This window comes from Vulpes lagopus, chromosome 6, assembly GCF_018345385.1.
Source record: "Vulpes lagopus strain Blue_001 chromosome 6, ASM1834538v1, whole genome shotgun sequence".
NCBI classification, from domain to species: domain Eukaryota; kingdom Metazoa; phylum Chordata; class Mammalia; order Carnivora; family Canidae; genus Vulpes; species Vulpes lagopus.
The window spans coordinates 683,136-701,242 of record NC_054829.1 but is presented as its reverse complement, the minus strand read 5'-3'; the positions used below and the strand labels follow the sequence as shown (position 1 = coordinate 701,242).

General features: G+C 63.4%; 1 protein-coding gene across 6 annotated transcripts in view; it reads left to right on the top strand.

The window, feature by feature from the left end:
* The first annotated feature begins 938 nt into the window (after positions 1–938).
* Positions 939–18,107, top strand: part of PACS2 (phosphofurin acidic cluster sorting protein 2) — a 53,817-nt gene continuing 36,648 nt past the window's right edge. For 3 of the 6 annotated variants that reach the window (XM_041760197.1, XM_041760195.1, XM_041760194.1), the window contains exon 1: positions 940–1,125. In XM_041760197.1, coding sequence (XP_041616131.1) covers positions 1,007–1,125 — 119 coding nt within the window. In that variant the 5' untranslated portion in view covers positions 940–1,006. Of the gene's footprint in view, positions 1,126–15,815; positions 15,984–18,107 lie in introns of those variants that run through there. The other 3 variants (XM_041760199.1, XM_041760196.1, XM_041760198.1) reach the window with 3 other exon arrangements.

Genomic DNA, 18,107 nt, shown 5'->3' with positions numbered 1-18,107 from the left:
GATCCCCCACGGCAGGACCCCCAGGGCAGGACCCCCCAGGGCAGGACCCTCCAGAGCAGGACCCCCCAGGGCAGGACCCCCCCGGAGCAGGACCCCCCAGGGCAGGACCCCCCAGGGCAGGACTCCCGCGGGCAGGACCCCCCAGCGCAGGACCCCCCAGGGCAGGATCCCCCAGGGCAGGATCCCCCAGGGCAGGACCCCCGGAGCAGGACTCCCAGCAGGCAGGACCCCCAGGGCAGGACCCCCGCGGCGAGGCGGCCCAGCGCCCCAGCTCGCAGGCCCGGCCTCTGCCTGTCTCTGTCTCCCCGGGGCGGGGGCGTCGCCGGGGCCGGGGCACCCGAGGGGGCGCACGGGCAGTCGCGGGGCGGGAGCGCCCCTGGGGGCAGGGCGGGCGGACCCCGGGGCGCTAGGGCGGGGGCACCGGGACGCCGGGGGCAGCGGCCGTGCGCGGGGACACGGGGCACGCAGGGTGCCGCGCGGGCGCCGCGGACGCGGGACGGGGGTGCCGGGCAGGGGAGGGGAGGGCGGTGTGGAGCCCCCGCTCGGCGGCGCCCGGGGGCGGGGCGGGCGGGGCGGGGCCTGTGCGCAGGCGCGGGCGCGCGCTCCCGCGGGCGGAGGGCGGGGCCGCCTGGCGAGGCGGCGGCCGGGAGCGCGCGCGTCCCCGCACTTCCGGCGAGCGGGCCGCGGGCCGCGATTGGGTGCCGGGCGGCGAGCGCGCGCGCGCGCAACCAATCGGCGGCGGCGGCCGGCGGGGGCGGGGCGCGCGGCGGGGGCGCGCGGGGCGGGGCGGGGCGGGGCGCGCGGCGCGGCGCGGGGCGGGGCGGGGCGGCCGCAGCCTGGTTGCCGCCCGCGGGCCTGTCCGCCGCCCGCCCGGCCGTCCCCGCCGCCGGCAGCCATGTGACCGCGCCGCCGCCCTCCGCGCGCCCGGCCGCCCGCCAGCCCGCCCGCCGCGCGTCCGCGGCCCGGCCGCAGCCCAGGCCGCCGAGGGAGCGGCGGGGCCGGCGCCATGGCCGAGCGGGGCCGCCTGGGCCTGGCCGGCCCGCCCGCCGCGCTCAACACGCCGGTGCCCATGAACCTGTTCGCCACCTGGGAGGTGGACGGCTCCAGCCCCAGCTGCGTGCCCAGGTACGCCGCCGCCCGCCGCTTTGTTCGCGCGCGCACCTGCCGGCGCCCGGGACCTGCGCCCGCACCGCCGCCCGCCGGGCCCCGCGCCGCCCCCGCCCCGCCCCGCCCCGCCCGGGACCGCCGCCCGCAGGCGCCGGAGGCCCCCGCCCCGCTCCGTGCATCCGGGCCCTGGCCCCGTCCGTGCCGGCCCGGGACCCCGCCCGGGACCTCCAGCTCGGGAGGGGCGCGGGCAGCCCCGGGGGACCTGCGCGCGGGGCCGCACCCGGGACCCGCAGCACGGACGCTCCCCCCGGGACCCGCAGCCGGGACCTCGCACCCGGGTTCCCCCGGGGACCCCCCCCGGGCCGTGCCGCGGCGGCGCCCCCAGCCGGTCTGCGCATTCTGCGGGCGCAAGCCCTGATGCGCGCAGGGCCGCGAGCCCCGGGAGCGCCGGGAGGGAGTGGCGCGGTGCTGCGAGGCTGCGGCGCCCACCTGGTTCGGCTCCGGCCGCATCCTGCACCTGTCCGCCGCCGCGGTGCTGGCCGAGAGGGTCGGGCGCCTCTGCGCTCCGCCGCCGTCAGAGCCCCTTCTGCGCCCGCCACGCCGCCCGGGGGCGGCCCGGGCACCGCGCTCCTGCAGCTCACACCTCGCCGCGGTGCTGGGGCCTGGTGCCCCGTCCCGCGGCCGTCCCGGTTGGCGCTGCGCTCCCTCCTTAGCGACGCCTTCGCGTGCACACGCGGGCTCTCTGCATCAGGCTGCCAGGTCTGCGAGGGCAAAAGACCGCCTCTCTCTGCGTGGGGAAGCGCGTGGGTCCCCGCGGGAAGACTGGCCGAGGTCTGCCCCACAGCCCACCGCCGCAGGCGGTCAACTCCACTGGGACTCCGGCCCGGAGCTCTCTCGGTGTCTTCCTGACGCGCTGGTCGCTGGCGATGAAGCGCTCAGGCTGGGGGGAGACTGGCACCACGGTCCCTTCTGGAGTGGACACCACGCCTGGGGGAGGCCTCCTGGCGAGGACCTCAGGGCTGCCATCCAGCACGGGAAGGGCGGCCTCCTGCCGAGGGGGGCCGTTCTCCAGGAGCCGTGGAGCGGGGTGTGGGCGCTTCTGGTCGGGGGGTTCGCCCTCCAGGAGTGCAGGGCCGCAGGTCGGAGCCCTGGCTGTGCCACCTGGAAAGGATGGGCCTCAGCACATCTGGCAGATTCGCATGGGGCCTCCTGGAGGATGCAGTGTCCCTGTGTGACCTCAGGGTCAGCACTAGCCAGGGTTCGGGGCCAAGGACTCTGGATCCACCTGCTTGCGTCTTCTGTGTCTGGGAAGTCTCTGTCAGTGCCCCCTTGTTACACCAGGTGCCCCCGGGCAGGGTGCAGACTGCAGCCTCTCCGTGCCGCTGGTCTTCAGCAGCTTCCTGGGGCTCCCCGAAGGACCCCTGCATTTAGACTGGGGGTGGTGGGAGAGGTTGCAGGAGATGCCAGGAGGGCGGAGCTGCATTTAGAGGCCCTGTCAGCCCCTCCTGGAGTTGGTGTGGGGAGGCCACTCCAGGGAGGGTGGGATGAGAAGGCTGGGCAGCACCATGCTGGGGGCTCCGTGGCTCAGCATGGGTGGGACATGGCAGGTGAGGGGACACGACGGCAGGTTGTGTCCTGAAGCCACAGAGTCGTCAGGATAGGCAGGCGCGGTTTATGGCTTGAATGTAGAGAACATCGGGTTTAGCAGACGCCCCCCCACTTGTTCTGGTGAGCGTGGCCCCTCCCTGAGAGGTGGTGCTGGTCCCTTGCTTGTACCCTCTGCACCGGAGAGTCCTTGCACAGGCTGTTCCCATTTGCTCTTGGGACTTTATGTAAAAGGGGTCAAACTCTCTCTGCTCCCCTGCATGTCTTGCTCTTGCCCAGTCTTTAAGTTTTGGAGTGACGTTGCGCCAGCGGCGGTCAGGGCTGCAAGGCGGTCCCTGCAGAATGACAGTGTGGGTCTCTGCTCTTCAGGGGACCTTTGGCCAGTTTCCTATGTGCTGGTGTCAGGATTTGAGGGCCTGTCCTCTGCACGGGCCTGTCGGAAGCACGTGCCGTAGTAGGGTTTGGGGGTGTGTGCTCAGTATTGCTACTGAGCGGCTTCGCGGAGTGCGGTTGTGCCAACTCCAGCCCCCAGCGGCGAGGATGAGCGTCCCCAGTACTCTGCATTCTTGCCAGCGCTTTGCCTGACTTTTAATTTTTGCCAATCTGGTGGGTGTGAAATGGTTTTGTGGTTTTAATTTGAATTTCTCTGATTACTAATGCAGGATCTTGGTGCTTCCTTGTCAGCAGAATTGCAGGTCCCTTCCTCTGCCAATTATTCTTTCTTCTTATTTTTATTGCCCACCCCGCCTTGAGTCTCGGCGCTGTCTTTAGAGGACAGGAATCCTTCCCCGGCTAGAGGTGTTGAGACCGTCTTCTTCCATGCCCGTGAATGTCTTGGCCTCTGCAAGGCCTGCGCACCCGCTTTGGCCTGGCTGCTCTTGTTTCCTGCTCTTCCCCTCTGGTCGCAGCAGCAAGCTCTCTGCTCTTCCCGGGGGCTCCTGGCAGGTGTCATGGGTTACCTTGGGGTCACTGCACCTGGTGGCAGTCTTCCCCGCTGACCCTCCCCTGGGGCCTCCGTGCCCCCTGCTGGGTTCCCAGAGCAGCTGCTGCCCCCCCCCCCCCCCCCGGTTCTGGGTCACTTTACACCGTTGAGCTTCCTATTTTTCGTTCCTATTGGGGGTTATTAATCAATTTTTAAATTTTACGAGACTGGTCATCCTTCCCCGTGCTTATTGTTCACTCACGTCTGTCTTCTACGAACTCCTTGTTTGCATCCTTGGCCCACTTGAGGGACCTCGTTGTGGTTTAGTTTACACAGTGGAGGGATGTCCAGCTGGCAGTGCAAGTTCTGGCAGCGGTGTGCCTGTCAGCCACACCCCAGCAGGACGAGGGCGCTGCTCTGCACCTGCAGGCAAGTGCACGTCCCCTTGTTGTCCGGCTTCTCGGCGCTGTCATGGGCAGCATGTGGCTCTTGGGCTCACCCACGCCGAGTCTGAGAGTCCTCAGCTCCTTCCACTTGGTGTACAGTGTCCCCACTGCAGGAATAAAGCGCGCTTTGTGTCAACTTGATCCTTCTGGTAGGTGGGTGGGTTGTTTCCACTTTAAGGCTCTTGGGTTCAAAGCTGCTACAACCCTTTGGGTGCAGGACTTTGAAAGTCATATGCTTTCACTTCTCCTGAGTGATAACTGGCCACGGGGGTGGGGGGGGGGCACGTGCCAGTCTCAGGAAGAACTCCCGGTTTTCTGAAGTGGTGGCACCATCTGCAGCTGCCACCGGCCGTTGTGTTACATTCCATGCCACCGTCTTGTGACTTTCAGCTATTCTGACAGCTGGGTGACGGCTTCTCCTGAGAGTTTATTATGTGCTTAATGTGAGTGGATGTTGAATATAACAAAATGTTTTTTTTAAATCAAGAGCATCATGTGATTTTCCTTGACTTGCTGTCATGTTACGTAACATTACTCTACGTAAATGGATTTTCTGGTATTAAACTAACCTTCCATCCTTAGAAAAATTCCAGCCTGGTCATGCAGCATTACCCTTCTTGTTCATTGGTGGATTTATGATTACGATTTTGTTTAGGACTCCAGCATGCATACGTAGAGTCTGCGACCTCACCAGATTTTGGCACCAAGATATCTCGTGGGATGTGCTTCGGAGTGTGTCCTCTTTTGCTGTCCTGTGGTGGTGGTGATGTGAGACTGGAATTGTGCATCCTCTGAATGTTTGAGAAAAGTCACCCATAAAGTAACTATAGCTTGGGGTTGCTTTGTAGGTAGCACAACCAAGATTCGGTGTCTTTAGCGGTTTAGGACACTTTCTCCTCCTCTGAGCTCGTTTTTTTTTTTTTTTTTTTAATATGTATTTCTGAGAACTTGTCCATTTCATCCAGATTTTCAGGTCTGTTGGCACAAAGCTGCTCGTGATATTCTTTTTTCAATGGCTGCAGCGTCTGTAGAGCTGTTCCCTTCAGTTCCTCCCATTGACTCTGTGGGTAGGCAGGCACACTCCGATCTGTCTCACCAGAGGCTCATCGGTGTTTATTTTATTATTATTATTTTTTAAGATTTATTTATTTATTTGTGAGAGACACGGGGAGTTGGGCAGAGACACAGGTGGAGGGGGAAGCAGGCTCCCCCAACAGGGAGCCTGATGCGGGACTCGATCCCGGATCCCCGGATCCCACTCTGAGCCACCAGGCGTCCCTCATCGGTGTTTAAAAATGAACACTGGTGGTTTGTTTCCTGCCACGTATGCTCCTCGGGTTTATTTCGCTGTTCTTGTTCTTATTTCTCAAGACCCATGGGTGGCTCCTTGTTTTCCTCCTTGGGTCCTGTCCTACAGCATCTGTATCTACCGAACAAGGGCTGCCTTGGCTGCACCTCACAAGCTTTTATACAGAATCATCCCACTAAAAGTATTCTTTATATTTCCCATTGTTCTTTTTTTAACCTCCCAGGATATTTCTAAGTTTCTTAATATGCAGACATTTGGGGTTTTTTCCTGGTTCTTTTCCCATGATCCAGTTCATGTCTCTTCTTCCCATGGTTCTTTTCTAACTAGTCATGTTGTGGTCAGAGAAAGTGGGCAGTATGACACCAGGTCCTTAACATTTTTGGGGGCTTGCCTTATGGCTCACTGTGAGGTCAGTTTTCAAAGTCTGTGTACTGAAAAGGAATGTGTGTCTGGCAGCCAGCGGTGCTTGATGTCTGTCCATCCCTGCCGTCCTCAGATCTGTTCCCCTTTTTGTCTGCTGCAGAGATGTGTTAAGACCTTCTAACCTTGGGGTGCCTGGGTGGCTCAGTTGGTGAAGCGTCGTGATCCCGGGGCCCCTGAGTCGGGCTCCCTGCTTGGGGGGGTCCTGCTTCTCCCTCTCCCTCTGCAGCTCCCCACCCCCGCTCCTGTTCATGCTCTCTCTCTTTCGTTCAAAAAAATAAAGTCTTTTCTTAAAAAAAGCCCTTCTCGCCTGATGGTGGATCTATTTCTCTTGGATTTCTGTTACTGTGAGACTACATCACGAGCCGTATGTATTTGGACCAGGATACCTTCCAAGTGTCTTGAACTTCGAGGCTACACAACTCTATCTGGTGATCCTCTGCATCTGAATTGCACTTTGGTGACAGGATAGCCCAGGGTAGTTTCGTCTCTTTTTTTTTAGACTTTTCTGTATCCTTACATGTGACATGTGTCTTTGGTTTTCCGGCATGGATCTAGAATCTCTATTCGTTCAATCTGACAATCCTTGTTTTTTTAACTTAGAACATCCATCCCGTCTGTTGTCACTTATCAAAATTATTGATGTTTGGGTTTGTAGCGACCATTTTGTATTTCGTGCTTATTATTTACTGTTTTTTTACGTCTGTTTTTCTCATTTGTCTTACCTTATTTCGCCCTGATATCTTTCCTTATTCTGTTTCCACTTCATATATTAGTTTGAAATTTAGCGCTATTTCTGCATCGTTAGTGGTTACTGTGGAAGTTGTACTGTGCATACTGGCAGTGGTTTTCCTACGGGGGGAGAGGCAGAGGGAGAGAGGGGAGAGGGAGAGAGGGAGTCTTAAGCAGGCTCCCGGCCCAGTGCGCCCGGCCCGGAGCTGATGGGGGGCTCAGTCTCAGCACCCTGAGATTGTGACCTGAGCTGGCACCAAGAGTCAGACCTCAAACAACATAGCTGCCCAGGCGCCCCCATACTGGCTGTATTTTAAAATTAATTTATCTTTATCTGTTTGTGACGGACATGAGGATAGATCTTCCAACACTTATTTTGACATAACTCTTTCAGGCTTATAGGGTCCTGTTCGTCATATTTTAATTGTCTCCTCTCACTAAGACCACAAGAGGTTGTTATTCCTTTATTCTGGTTGCACTTACTTGATTCACCTGGAAACTCACCACTTGCTTTTCTTCATTCTTCTGGCAACTCAGAACCTGAAATTGTTTTCCTCTCCTGTAGGTCTGAAAATGCACCTTTAGGATTTTCTTTGGGTGAGGGTGTGTTGATAACTAACTGCTCTTTCTGTGTTCTGAAAACGTTTACCCTGGTTTCTGCAGGGTGTTCCACGGGGTGGGGGCGTGGGGGTGCAGGCGGCATCTCCCCTCTGCAGGTGCAGGTGTTCTGGGTGGGGTGGTGTGTTGGGGTGCAGGCGGTGTCTCCCCTCTGCACATGCAGGTGTTGGGTGTGGGGGTGCAAGTAGCATCTCCCATCTGCACATGCAGGTGTTGGGGGGTGTGGGGGTGCAGGTGGCATCTCCCCTCCGCACGTGCAGGTGATGGGGGTGATGAGGTGTCAAGGTGCAGGCGGCATCTTCCCTCTGCACGTGCAGGTGATGGGGGGTGTGGGGGTGCAGGTGGCATCTCCCCTCGGCACATGCAGGTGTTGGGGGTGATGAGGTGTCAAGGTGCAGGCGGCATCTTCCCTCTGCACGTGCAGGTGATGGGGGGTGTGGGGGTGCAGGTGGCATCTCCCCTCCGCACGTGCAGGTGTTGGGGGTGATGAGGTGTCAAGGTGCAGGTGGCATCTTCCCCCTGCACGTGCAGGTGATGGGGGGTGTGGGGGTGCAGGTGGCATCTCCCCTCTGCACGTGCAGGTGTTGGGGGTGATGAGGTGTCAAGGTGCAGGCGGCGTCTTCCCTCTGCACGTGCAGGTGATGGGGGGTGTGGGGGTGCAGGTGGCATCTCCCCTCCGCACGTGCAGGTGTTGGGGGTGATGAGGTGTCAAGGTGCAGGCGGCGTCTTCCCTCTGCACGTGAAGGTGATGGGGGGTGTGGGGGTGCAGGTGGCATCTCCCCTCCGCACGTGCAGGTGTTGGGGGTGATGAGGTGTCAAGGTGCAGGCGGCGTCTTCCCTCTGCACGTGCAGGTGATGGGGGGTGTGGGGGTGCAGGTGGCATCTCCCCTCTGCACGTGCAGGTGTTGGGGGTGATGAGGTGTCAAGGTGCAGGCGGCGTCTTCCCTCTGCACGTGCAGGTGATGGGGGGTGTGGGGGTGCAGGTGGCATCTCCCCTCTGCACGTGCAGGTGTTGGGGGTGATGAGGTGTCAAGGTGCAGGCGGCGTCTTCCCTCTGCACGTGCAGGTGATGGGGGGTGTGGGGGTGCAGGTGGCATCTCCCCTCTGCACGTGCAGGTGTTGGGGGTGATGAGGTGTCAAGGTGCAGGCGGCGTCTTCCCTCTGCACGTGCAGGTGATGGGGGGTGTGGGGGTGCAGGTGGCATCTCCCCTCTGCACGTGCAGGTGTTGGGGGTGATGAGGTGTCAAGGTGCAGGCGGCGTCTTCCCTCTGCACGTGCAGGTGATGGGGGGTGTGGGGGTGCAGGTGGCATCTCCCCTCTGCACGTGCAGGTGTTGGGGGTGACGAGGTGCGGGGCTGTGGCGCCGTCTCCCCTCTGCCCATGGAGGATGCACCTTCCCTGACTTTGCTCTCAGTTTTGCTCTTGAGAAGTGGGCTGTGAGTGAAGCAAGACTCCTTTGAAGGCCGGTCCTCCTCCCTGGGGGCTTTGCCTTGCCCTGTGGTATCCAGGTGTGGTTTCCTCCTGACGCCACCCTGTCAGGGCTGGGGCTTCCAACGTCGCGGGACGGCAGTGTTTCCCAGTTCTGGGAAGTGTCAGCCCCGCGGGTGCAGTTGCTGGCTCTGGCGTGCGCTGCGTCCTCCCCTCGGGGTAACATCTGGGGGTGTAGGAGCCCTTCCCACCGGGTGATCGTGGAGGGCGTGGGCTGGGCAGGTTTTGCATGTCGCGATGGTGGCCGCTGTCAGCCGTCCCTCCGCCTCCGTCCGCTCCCGTTGCCCTGCGGCCTGCACGAGGGGACTCGCCGTCTCCCGCCTGCCCCCGCTTGGCGTGGCCCTGCAGCGGCTGCTGCGTGAACGCTCCCGGCCCAGCGGCAGCGCTCTGCCCAGGAACGTGGGTTCCGCCTGTCACTGGAGGTGTGTGCCGGGACAGTGCGGGCCTGGGGGTAGGGGCGAGCAGGCCAGCCAGCTGTGGACTTGGCTGGCGGTTGGGGTTATCGGCCGTGTGCATGGTGAGTGGACCCGGCGTTTGCAGTGTCTGAAGGACTAAGTCTGCTCCCAGGGAGGGAGTGAGGAGGCCCGTGGGTTGGCGTCTGTGGGGCGGACTCGGGCAGCCAGTGCCCCCTGCTGCAGCTCACGGCAGCCCACCCGTACGTGGATGGGCTTTGGTGAGGAAGGAAGCAGCTGCCTTGAAGGGCTCAGACGGGTGCTTTGCCAGGACAGATGTGTGGTCTCATCTGACGCTCAAGGGCCTGTGAGCTGGGTGGGAACCACTGGGTTGCCCTGCTGTGCACTCGTCCCTTCTTGGGATCTGGACTCCAAAAGCAGCTTTCCCCCTGCTTCTGCCCAACATGCCACCACCCCACCCAGGTGGGTGGATGAGGAAGACTGTGTGTCCTTGGGTGCCGGCAGTGGGGCTAGGAAGGTTGTTCCAGAGAGTGGCTCTGCAATCAGGAAAAATGATGGGTCTTTTTTTCTTTTTTTTTTCTTTTCTTTTCTTTATATTATTTCTTATTAGAAGATTTTATTTATTCATTCATGAGGAACAGAGAGAGAGAGAGATGCAGAGACACAGGCAGGCTCCATGCAGGGAGCCCAATGTGGGACTCGATCTGGGGACTCCAGGATCATGCCCTGGGCTGAAGGCAGGCACCAAACCGCTGAGCTACCCAGGGATCCCCTCCTTTTTTCTTTTTAAAAGATTTTATTTATTTATTCCTGAGAGAAAAAGAAAGAGAGAGAGAGGCAGAGACCCAGGCAAAGGGAGAAGCAGGCTCCATGCAGGGAGCCTGACGCGGGACTTGATCCCAGGACTCCAGGATCACACCCTGGGCTGAAGGCAGATGCTCAACCGCTGAGCCGCCCAGGCGTCAATGATGGGTGTTTTGGGGCTCATGATGGGTCACATCTCGAGTTCTCCAGGAGCCCGGGTGTCACAGGGCCTGGCCACAGTGATCCACACAGAGCTGGGTGCTCAGGTGCAGGCGGGCAGGAGGGGGAGCAACATGCCGCCGAGCACCCAGGCCCCATGAGTCGAGCACATCGTCCCCGCAGGCACAACCCAGCCTCATCCAGCCTTGTAGCCGGCCCCCGGCTGCTGCTGCTTTTTGGGAACTGGCACATCTCTGTCCCCGCGGCCGTGCTGGGCAGAGTTCGGACTTGGCACCGAGCCCGGCAAGCGCGTGGAGCTGCAGGCCGTGTCCTGGCCTGCGCCTTGTCAGCTCCCGTGGATTGCTAGGCAGCGGCAGGGGACGCAGAGTCAGCCTGAAGGTAGCGCGGGTGCCTATTTACAGTTCCCTTCCGCCTGGAGGCAGGTTGTCTGGAGGCCCTCAGCCCGGGCAGCCTGTGCGAGAGCCGCGGTGCGCTGTGACCGCCTCGCTGTGTGCGCAGCCTCTGCGGTAAGTGTCTCCGGCCTGCACTGGCTCCGTCCCCTGGGGAGGCGGTGTTCTGTGCTGGGCACCTGACAGGTGGCGACGCAGACGCCCCACGGAGCCACCGTCAACAGCCGTCCGCAGGCAGAGCCTGGCCGCTGCCGGCCTGGCACTTCGCACCCCACGGAGGCGAGGTGCAGCCCTGGGTCTGCTGTGGTTCGCCCAGGGCGGGACCTCTGTGGGAGCGCCTGCTAAGTGCTGCCGTCTGTACCCCAAGGGGCCAGAGATGGCGGTGGGAGGCACCAGGGAGCGGGCACCCTTGCCCTCCTCGTGGCTGGGCTTGCACTGGCTGTTCTGTCCCCACTGCCCCCTGGCCGGGCCACAGGCAGCACCCTGTCGTGGTGCCCAGATCCCGAGGCATAAGGAGAGGCCCTCTGGTGGCCCTGCCCCGAGGGCACCTGTCTCCCGATGGTGGGAGAGATGGGCAGGGGACACACAGTGGCCTTAGGAGGTCAGGTCGACCCACGATGGGGCTCTGCTCCCGTCGTCAGGTGGGCTGGGTGGGCGTCGGAGGGGCGAGGCCCAGCCATGTACTCCTCTGCGCTGGGTTTTGCCCTCGGCAGAAAGGGAGGTGCCTCGGAGGTGTCACGGCTGGTTGTCAGCTGGCTCCGTGTCCTGTTTCCATATGGTAATTCCACGCTCTAGCACGCGTCCCCCACGCACATCGCACAGTCCCAGGTGAGTGAGGTGGGCCCAGGGGTCTGTCCACATGTCACCCTCTGTCCTCGCTGAAGGAGGAGCCCTGTTGGCAGGGGGTTGGCCCCTGTCTGGCCCCCCAGCCCCAGGCCCTTGGAAGCACTTCCTTCTGCCCGGGTGTGGTTGTGCCCTGAGCACAGCTGGCTCTGCCCACGCGGACCACGGTCACCAGCCTCCATGTGGCACTGGGCCCTTCTGCCCCCGAGTGCTCAATTTGTAGGGCACACATCCATATTGGGACAGTGGTGGTGCCCCCCTAGGCAGCCCCTCAGGTGACCTCTGGGGTGATTCTGTGTGAATCAGAGCCTCAGACTGGGGACAGCTGGGGCACCTGCATCTTTCATTTAATCTGATGCTTGCTTTCCAGGGTGACCACTGCTGAGCTCACATCCTGTCACGTTACCTCTTCGATTGTGTCACAGCCAGTTAGGACCTCCTGGGTGGATTCTTTTTAATATTTTATTTTATTATTATTTAAAGATCTTATTTATTTATTCATGAGAGACACAGAGAGAGGGAGAGACACAGGCAGAGGGAGAAGCAGGCTCCACGCAGGAGCCTGATGTGGGACTCGATCCCGGGACCCCAGAATCGTGCCCTGGGCCGAAGGTGGCGCTAAACCGCTGTGCCACCAGGTGTCCCATGGCCATCCCAGGTCTTAGAGGCCGTGGGGGCCGTGGCAGAGGTCTGGGAGGAGCTGGTGTGGATGGGGGTGCAGCCCGTGCCCTCTGCCCTGCAGGGTCCTGGCCTCCGCCTTCTGAGCCGAGCACGGGATGACCACACCTGCTCTCCGCTTGCCTGTTTTGTTTCTTGGAGAATAGTTTCCTCAAGAAAAGGTGATGATACCTCGACCCCCCACCCCAGGGTGTGTGGCTGGCAGGAGAGCAGGCTGCTCTGGCTCAGCAGTTTGGACAGGCAGACATTCCATCCTGTGCCAGCAGGACACCGAGGCCCCCGGGGAGGGGACAGCTGTGTCACCAGCCCCACGGTCGGGGACACAGGAAACTGCGCTGGCCTCAGGCTCCCTGGAGAGCTGGGATGTCCCGCACGCGCTCTGTACCTGAAATAGCCCGGGCTGCCTCTTGGTCTTAGGACTGGGGTGAGAAAGCAGGAGGGCCTGCCACACCCAGCTCGGGCAGGCCCCAGCCACCGCCTTGCCTTCTAGGAGCACCGGACACGGTTCGGAGGATTTCCGATTTAGCTGTTTGTGTTTGGAACGAGCAGAAACGTGTCTGCGTAGCCTGCTTAGAAGAGCGTCTGGTGAAGTTCCTCCACGGCGGCATTTTTCCAGTTATCCTGAGAGGAGGGGACGATGAGGTCCCTTCTCCTGAGCAGTGCGGCCGGGCACCCTGTTTTTGTGGCTGTTGGCCCAGGAGAGAGGCAGGCAGCCTCCCCGGGACCCAGAGTCACAGTAGGGGATCTCGCCACGCGCCCCCTGTGCGGGCTGACCCCCACGGTAGGGCGAGGTGGAGCCAGGGCGGGTCCCCCAGAGGGGTGCCTGTGGCTGCCCGCCAGCACCCCCAGTGCTGTCCCAACCCCCTCCTCCTGCCCTCCTGCGCCGGGCGCCCAGCCTGGCATTCCCATCGTCATCTGAGATTTGCTCCCTGGCAGCTGTTGCCTTTCCTGCCTGGACGGGCAGCCCCAGAACCAGGCGCGGCCCTGGGCACTGGACTGGCTGGTGGCTGTGGAGACGACGCGGGGTTCTCCGGGAGCTCTGGGAGAGCCTCGCGTGCGTGGCTCCCACGTTCCGTGTCTGTAGTGTGGTACCCTCTGGGGGGATTGCTGTGCTGTAAGCCCCCGGAGGGCCTCTCCCCTGGCTGAGGGGTGGGGCACGCCCGCGGCGCCCTCCGCAGACCTGAGGCTCTGGGTGACTGGCGGCTCCACTGCGGGGTCGCTTTGCTGCAGAGCCCAACAGGCACGTCACAGACAGAATGAGACCTCCGCGGCCGGGCAGCGGCACACCGGAGACGCAAGTGGGCGGAGGAGAGGCGAGTGCCCGCCTGCACCCGCAGCCGCCGAGCGCCGCCTCCGCCCGCCCCCAGCTCTGCCCTCACCTCTCGGGCTCTCACAGGTCCTGCAGAGAGGAGGGCTGTGAGGCAGGGCCCACCCGAACAGGTGCGCCTGACCCACTGTGCTGGCACCTTCCGGGCTCTTTCACGCTGTGGACACGATCCTGAGCGATGACTGCTGTGCCCACGGAGGGTGCTGGGAAGTGGCCGAGGCTGCAGGCCCGTGCAGCTGACCGTTGTCCTGGCCTCGGTGTGCTCCCGCCTCTCACTCGGTGACCGCCTTGGCTTACCTGAGCGTGGTCCCTTCCGGAGGGGCCCAGAGCTGCGCCCTGGTGTCCACGGGACCAGGGGGTGGGAAGGGTGACAACACCCCTGGACACCAGGGGCCTGAGCCCGTGGGTTTCCAGGAGGCTGCTACTGGGAGGAGGTGTGTGCGCACGAACCCCTTGTTGGGACCACACGGGAGTTTCTCAGGTTGTGGCTGAGCCTGCAGGGGTGTGGCCATGAGAGAACTGGAGGGGATGGGCGCTGTCGGGGACAGCAGGGTCGCAGTGGTAGCCGGAGGGGAGGGGGCTCGCAGGCAGTGTCTGTGATGGGGAGGGAAGGGGCGAGGGGTGCATGCCAGGAGGAACAGGGGGCCGTGTGCGTCCTGGCGGGAGAAGCAGGTCTTTGGGTGGATCAGCTGTTTCTCAGAAGAGTAAGTGTCAGAGTAGGGGTGGGGGGGGGTAAGGCGGTGGCCCCGACAGTGCTGCAGAGACCCAGGCGGGCCGGGCGCCTGGATGTCCTTGCTGAGGGCCCGGGTGGGCATTGGTGCCAGGCCCTGTTTGTGCCTGTGTCCAGCATCTCCGGTGCGGGGCTGCTGGGGAAGCGAGAGGAACCAGTGGGGGGAAGGGGGCGCCGGGCAGGGGGCCGCGTGGTGGCTCCTGGGGCAGGACCCGGCCCAGGCGTCGTGGAAGTGCCCCCTGGGTGGCCTCAGCAGGGAGCGGATGTGCCAGCAAGCCCCCCGCTGTGTCTGTGAGAGGGAGAGGGACAGGGCTCCCTGCGCTCTCTCGGGGCCTTTCCCGGCCGAGGCCACGTCCGTGGGGCCCGCCGTGCTGTGGCGCTTTCCCGCAGGCCCCGGGCACGTGCCCCGCGGCTGGCGAGCCGCGTCTCCCCGTGGACCCTGGCCCTGGGGGCGGGGCCGGTACTTCCCAGGTCACCGCCGGGGTCGTGCCCCCTGCCCGGATCGACCTGCTTGCCGGCGATCTGGAGGCTGCTGGTGTTGGCCGTGGCACCCCTTCGGGGCCGGGCCCCTTGCTGTGTCCGGGGAGGCCCATGCAGCCCTGGGGTCAGCAGCCCGCCCGGCCGCACCCATCCCCGCACCTTCTGTCTGATGCGCTTTTCCTTTGCCGGTTTTGGTCATTTTGGTCACGTTTCCTCAGAAGCCCATCGGGCGGGGTCGGCTTTCCCCTAGGGCTCCCTCCGGGACGTCTGTTTTCTGGCGTGCGTATCCGCTGCCGGCCGCGTGGGGACCTGCTCGCGGACCCCGGCCACGGTTCTGGCCTCTGCGGCACTTCGGAGGTGCGTGTGCCACAGGCCAGCGCTCGGTCCCTCCGGGCCCTCCGTGGGGCGCGTGGGTCCTCGCTGGCTGCTTGGAAGGGCTACCTGGTGTGCGTCCCGCCCGCAGTGGGGAGCCTGCTGTCCCCCGGGGAAGGTTCTGGCTCCTTCTGGGTAGCCTGGGGCCATGCCTGGTGAGCTGGGCTGCGGTGAGGACGTGGCAGGCTCTCTGAGCCCTTGAGAGCCGGTGCTGAAGCAGCTGGAAGGGGGGCCCGGGCCCCCCCTTGTAGTCCACCCCAGTGTGCCCTCACCCCTCTTGTCAGAGGCAGGAAGTGGCTAGTTTTGGCCAGGCGAGGGCCATCCCTTGACCCCGTCCAGGCAGGCCCTAGGGCTGGCAGCCAGCTGAGCGTCACCTGAATCCGTGTCCTGCCTGGAGCAGGGCCGCCCAGCCCTGGCACTGCATCCCTCAAGCCCGGCCTGCGGCGTGCTCCGGAGGGCACCAGGCCCAGCCTCGCCGTCCTCTGCTAAAGTGAGGCCCACACCTCCTCCAGGGTCTCACCTGCCCGAGACAATGTGGGCTCCCCTGCAGTGGTTGCTGGGGTACACCTGCATGCCTGAGCTGACGCTGGGGCGTTTGGGTCACCAGGTGGAGGCCGCAGCCCCAGGAGGAGGTCCCCTGACGCTTGGTCCCGGACCAGGCCGTGGCCAACAGCCAACAGTCTTGCTGAGCGTTGTCATAGCTGGCAGGCGGGAGCTTGTGGGGTCCCAGGTGTCCCCGGAGCATCCCCCAACATACACGGAGTCACTGCAGGCACCTGACCCCTCCCTCCTGTGCTCTTGCTGACCTCTGACACCCACACCTCGGGGACAGGCTCCCCCTCCGCCTCCTCTGGCTTGCTGGCCCCACCACGGGCAGACGGGCTGGACCGGGGCCGGAAGGTGGGCCTCCCGGTGACCCGGCCACTTCTCCTCCTCCCCCCACTTCCAGGAGCTTCCAGCCTCCGTGACGGAGGCCGTGCCGGCCAGAGAGACACTGAGAAGACACCTCTGACCTTGCCCCTGATTAGCAGGAAGCAGCTGTGTCCAGATAAGGCTCGGACGCCAGAGAAAGCTGAGCTGCGCCGAGCCTAGAAGCTGAGCCCTAGGCTGCCGCAGACAGGTGACCGGCGCTCGGGGTGAGGGTGCAGCTGGAGCCCGCGGCCTTCTGCAGAACTTGGGCTCAGGAGCTGTCTGGCCACGGCTCGCCATGGCTGGGCTGCGTTTGCAGGAAGCATGTTGGGCCAGACGCTGGTCCCCAGGCCTTCCCCGACCCAGCCCGGCCCCGGGACGTCCGGCCCACGGAGCCTGAGCAGGCAGGGCGGCCCTCTGCCTCCACCCTGGCCTGCTCTCGGGCTCGCTGATCCTGAGAGGTGGGGACTGCGTGGGGCCTCCTGGCCAGCGGCCACCACGGAGCCCGGCTCCCACCAGGGCAGACACGCGACCGCACGGACAAAAGGCCCCTTAGTTTTCTCTCCTACCAAGCACAGTCAGCGTGTTTGAGACCACAGAGGTATGCCCCACGCGTGGCTGCGGTGCACACTGTTCTCTGTGCCTAGAGGAAAACTGTAGAAGTCAGCGTTTTGCTGAGGGCCAGCCTGGGTGCTGGTCAGTTTTGCAGAAACCCATAAAGTGTTCTCCTCCGGCCCTGTAGGCCCCGGGTGCTGTCTGCAGGGCTGGGCCTGGCGGGGCCCCGGGGCCCCTCCTTGGCCACGTGGGTGCCCTGTGCCAGCCGCCCTGCAACAGTGTGCAGCCCTCAGGAGGTCAGGCAGGGTCACCATGTGGCCCAGCCGATCACTCTTTCAGAGTGGAGGCTCGGTCTCCGGCAGAAACTTGCCGGCGCCAGCGGGGTCTGGAGGCGGCTGCCCCCCCCCCCCCCCCACGGCGGTCGCAGGGCAGTGCATGCTCGTCGCTCGCCCCGCCCACCTCGCCTCCTGGGTTCTGATCTCACGTCAGCCCAGGCAGGGTGTGTCCTCGCGTGCCCTCTGGTCGTCAGCCGTTGCGGTGACCCTGGATTGATCTTGCCGTAGGCGCGGACGTGTGGGGAAACAGTACACGTGGGGTCGGGACGACCCGAGGCTTCAGGTGTCCACCGGGGCCCCAGATGAGGGGAGGCTCCGTCACGCATGTTCACGGTGGCGCCACGCACAGTTGCCAGAAGGTGTAAACAAGCCACACGTCCGATCCGGGGGTGGGCGCATGAGCAAAACGTCCGGAGAATGGGTTATTATTCAGCTTTGAAAAGGAGCGAGGTCTGCGACATGGACGGATGGAGGAAACGAGCTCGGTGAAGGGGCGGGCGCGGACGGCCACGTGCTGCGCGGTTCCCTTTCACGAAGCGCCTGGAGGGGACAGGCCACAGAGGGAGGCCACACTGGTGGCTGCAGGCGGCTGCGGGAGGCCGGGCTGACGAGATTGTTCTGGAACCAGACGCGGTAGTTGCCTAACGCTGAGCGTATTAAGTGAACTCACTTGGAAGTGGCCAGTCTTACGTCGTCCGTACGCCGCCAAAACAAGAAACGCTCTTCCGAAAGGGGCGAGGCTGGTTCTAGGTTGAGGCCAGCAGGCAGGAGAGCTGGAGCGCTGGGGGGATGCACCCCGCGGGCAGGCGGGCAGGCACGCGGACGTCCCGCAGACCGCGCTGCCCTCCTGGGGGTGGTCGCGGGGGTTTGGGGCTTGGCGCCCTGACTCACTCCTGGATGTTTGGCCAGAAATCCCGGGTGCACGGAGGGGGGAGCTCCCTGAACCCCTGTGACTTTTCTGTAGCCTAGAGGTTTTCAGAGTGGGAAGGGAGGGCCGTGCAGGGGGTGAGGCCTGCTCCACCCTCGGGGCTCCAGGCGGCTGGGGAGCAGCAGCCCTGGAAGGTTCTGGAGCCTGAGGTCAGGGGGGCTGTGGGTCTGCACTTCTGTGGGCCGCCTCTTCGTGGCTGTCGCCCACGTTCTTTGGATTGTTTGTCTTTTTGTTGTGCTTCTGTAAGAGGCTTTGTGCTCGGGACATTGGTCCTTTGTCTGCCAGCCGCTATTTTCCTGCATCTGTTGTCCGTCCCCGACTTGCTCGCGGTAACGTCCGCGTTGCCCGTCTCAGGAGGAGTCGGTCTCTTGAGCCGGGGCCTCGTGCCCTCTCCCTGCGCCTTGCTGTACCTGGCCCCCTTCCTCAGCCAGAACCTGCCCACCTGTGCCAGGCGGCGCTCTGGGCTCCCGGCTCCGGGCCAGTCCGGGTGGCGGGCCCTGCCCTGGGCTCGGAGGGA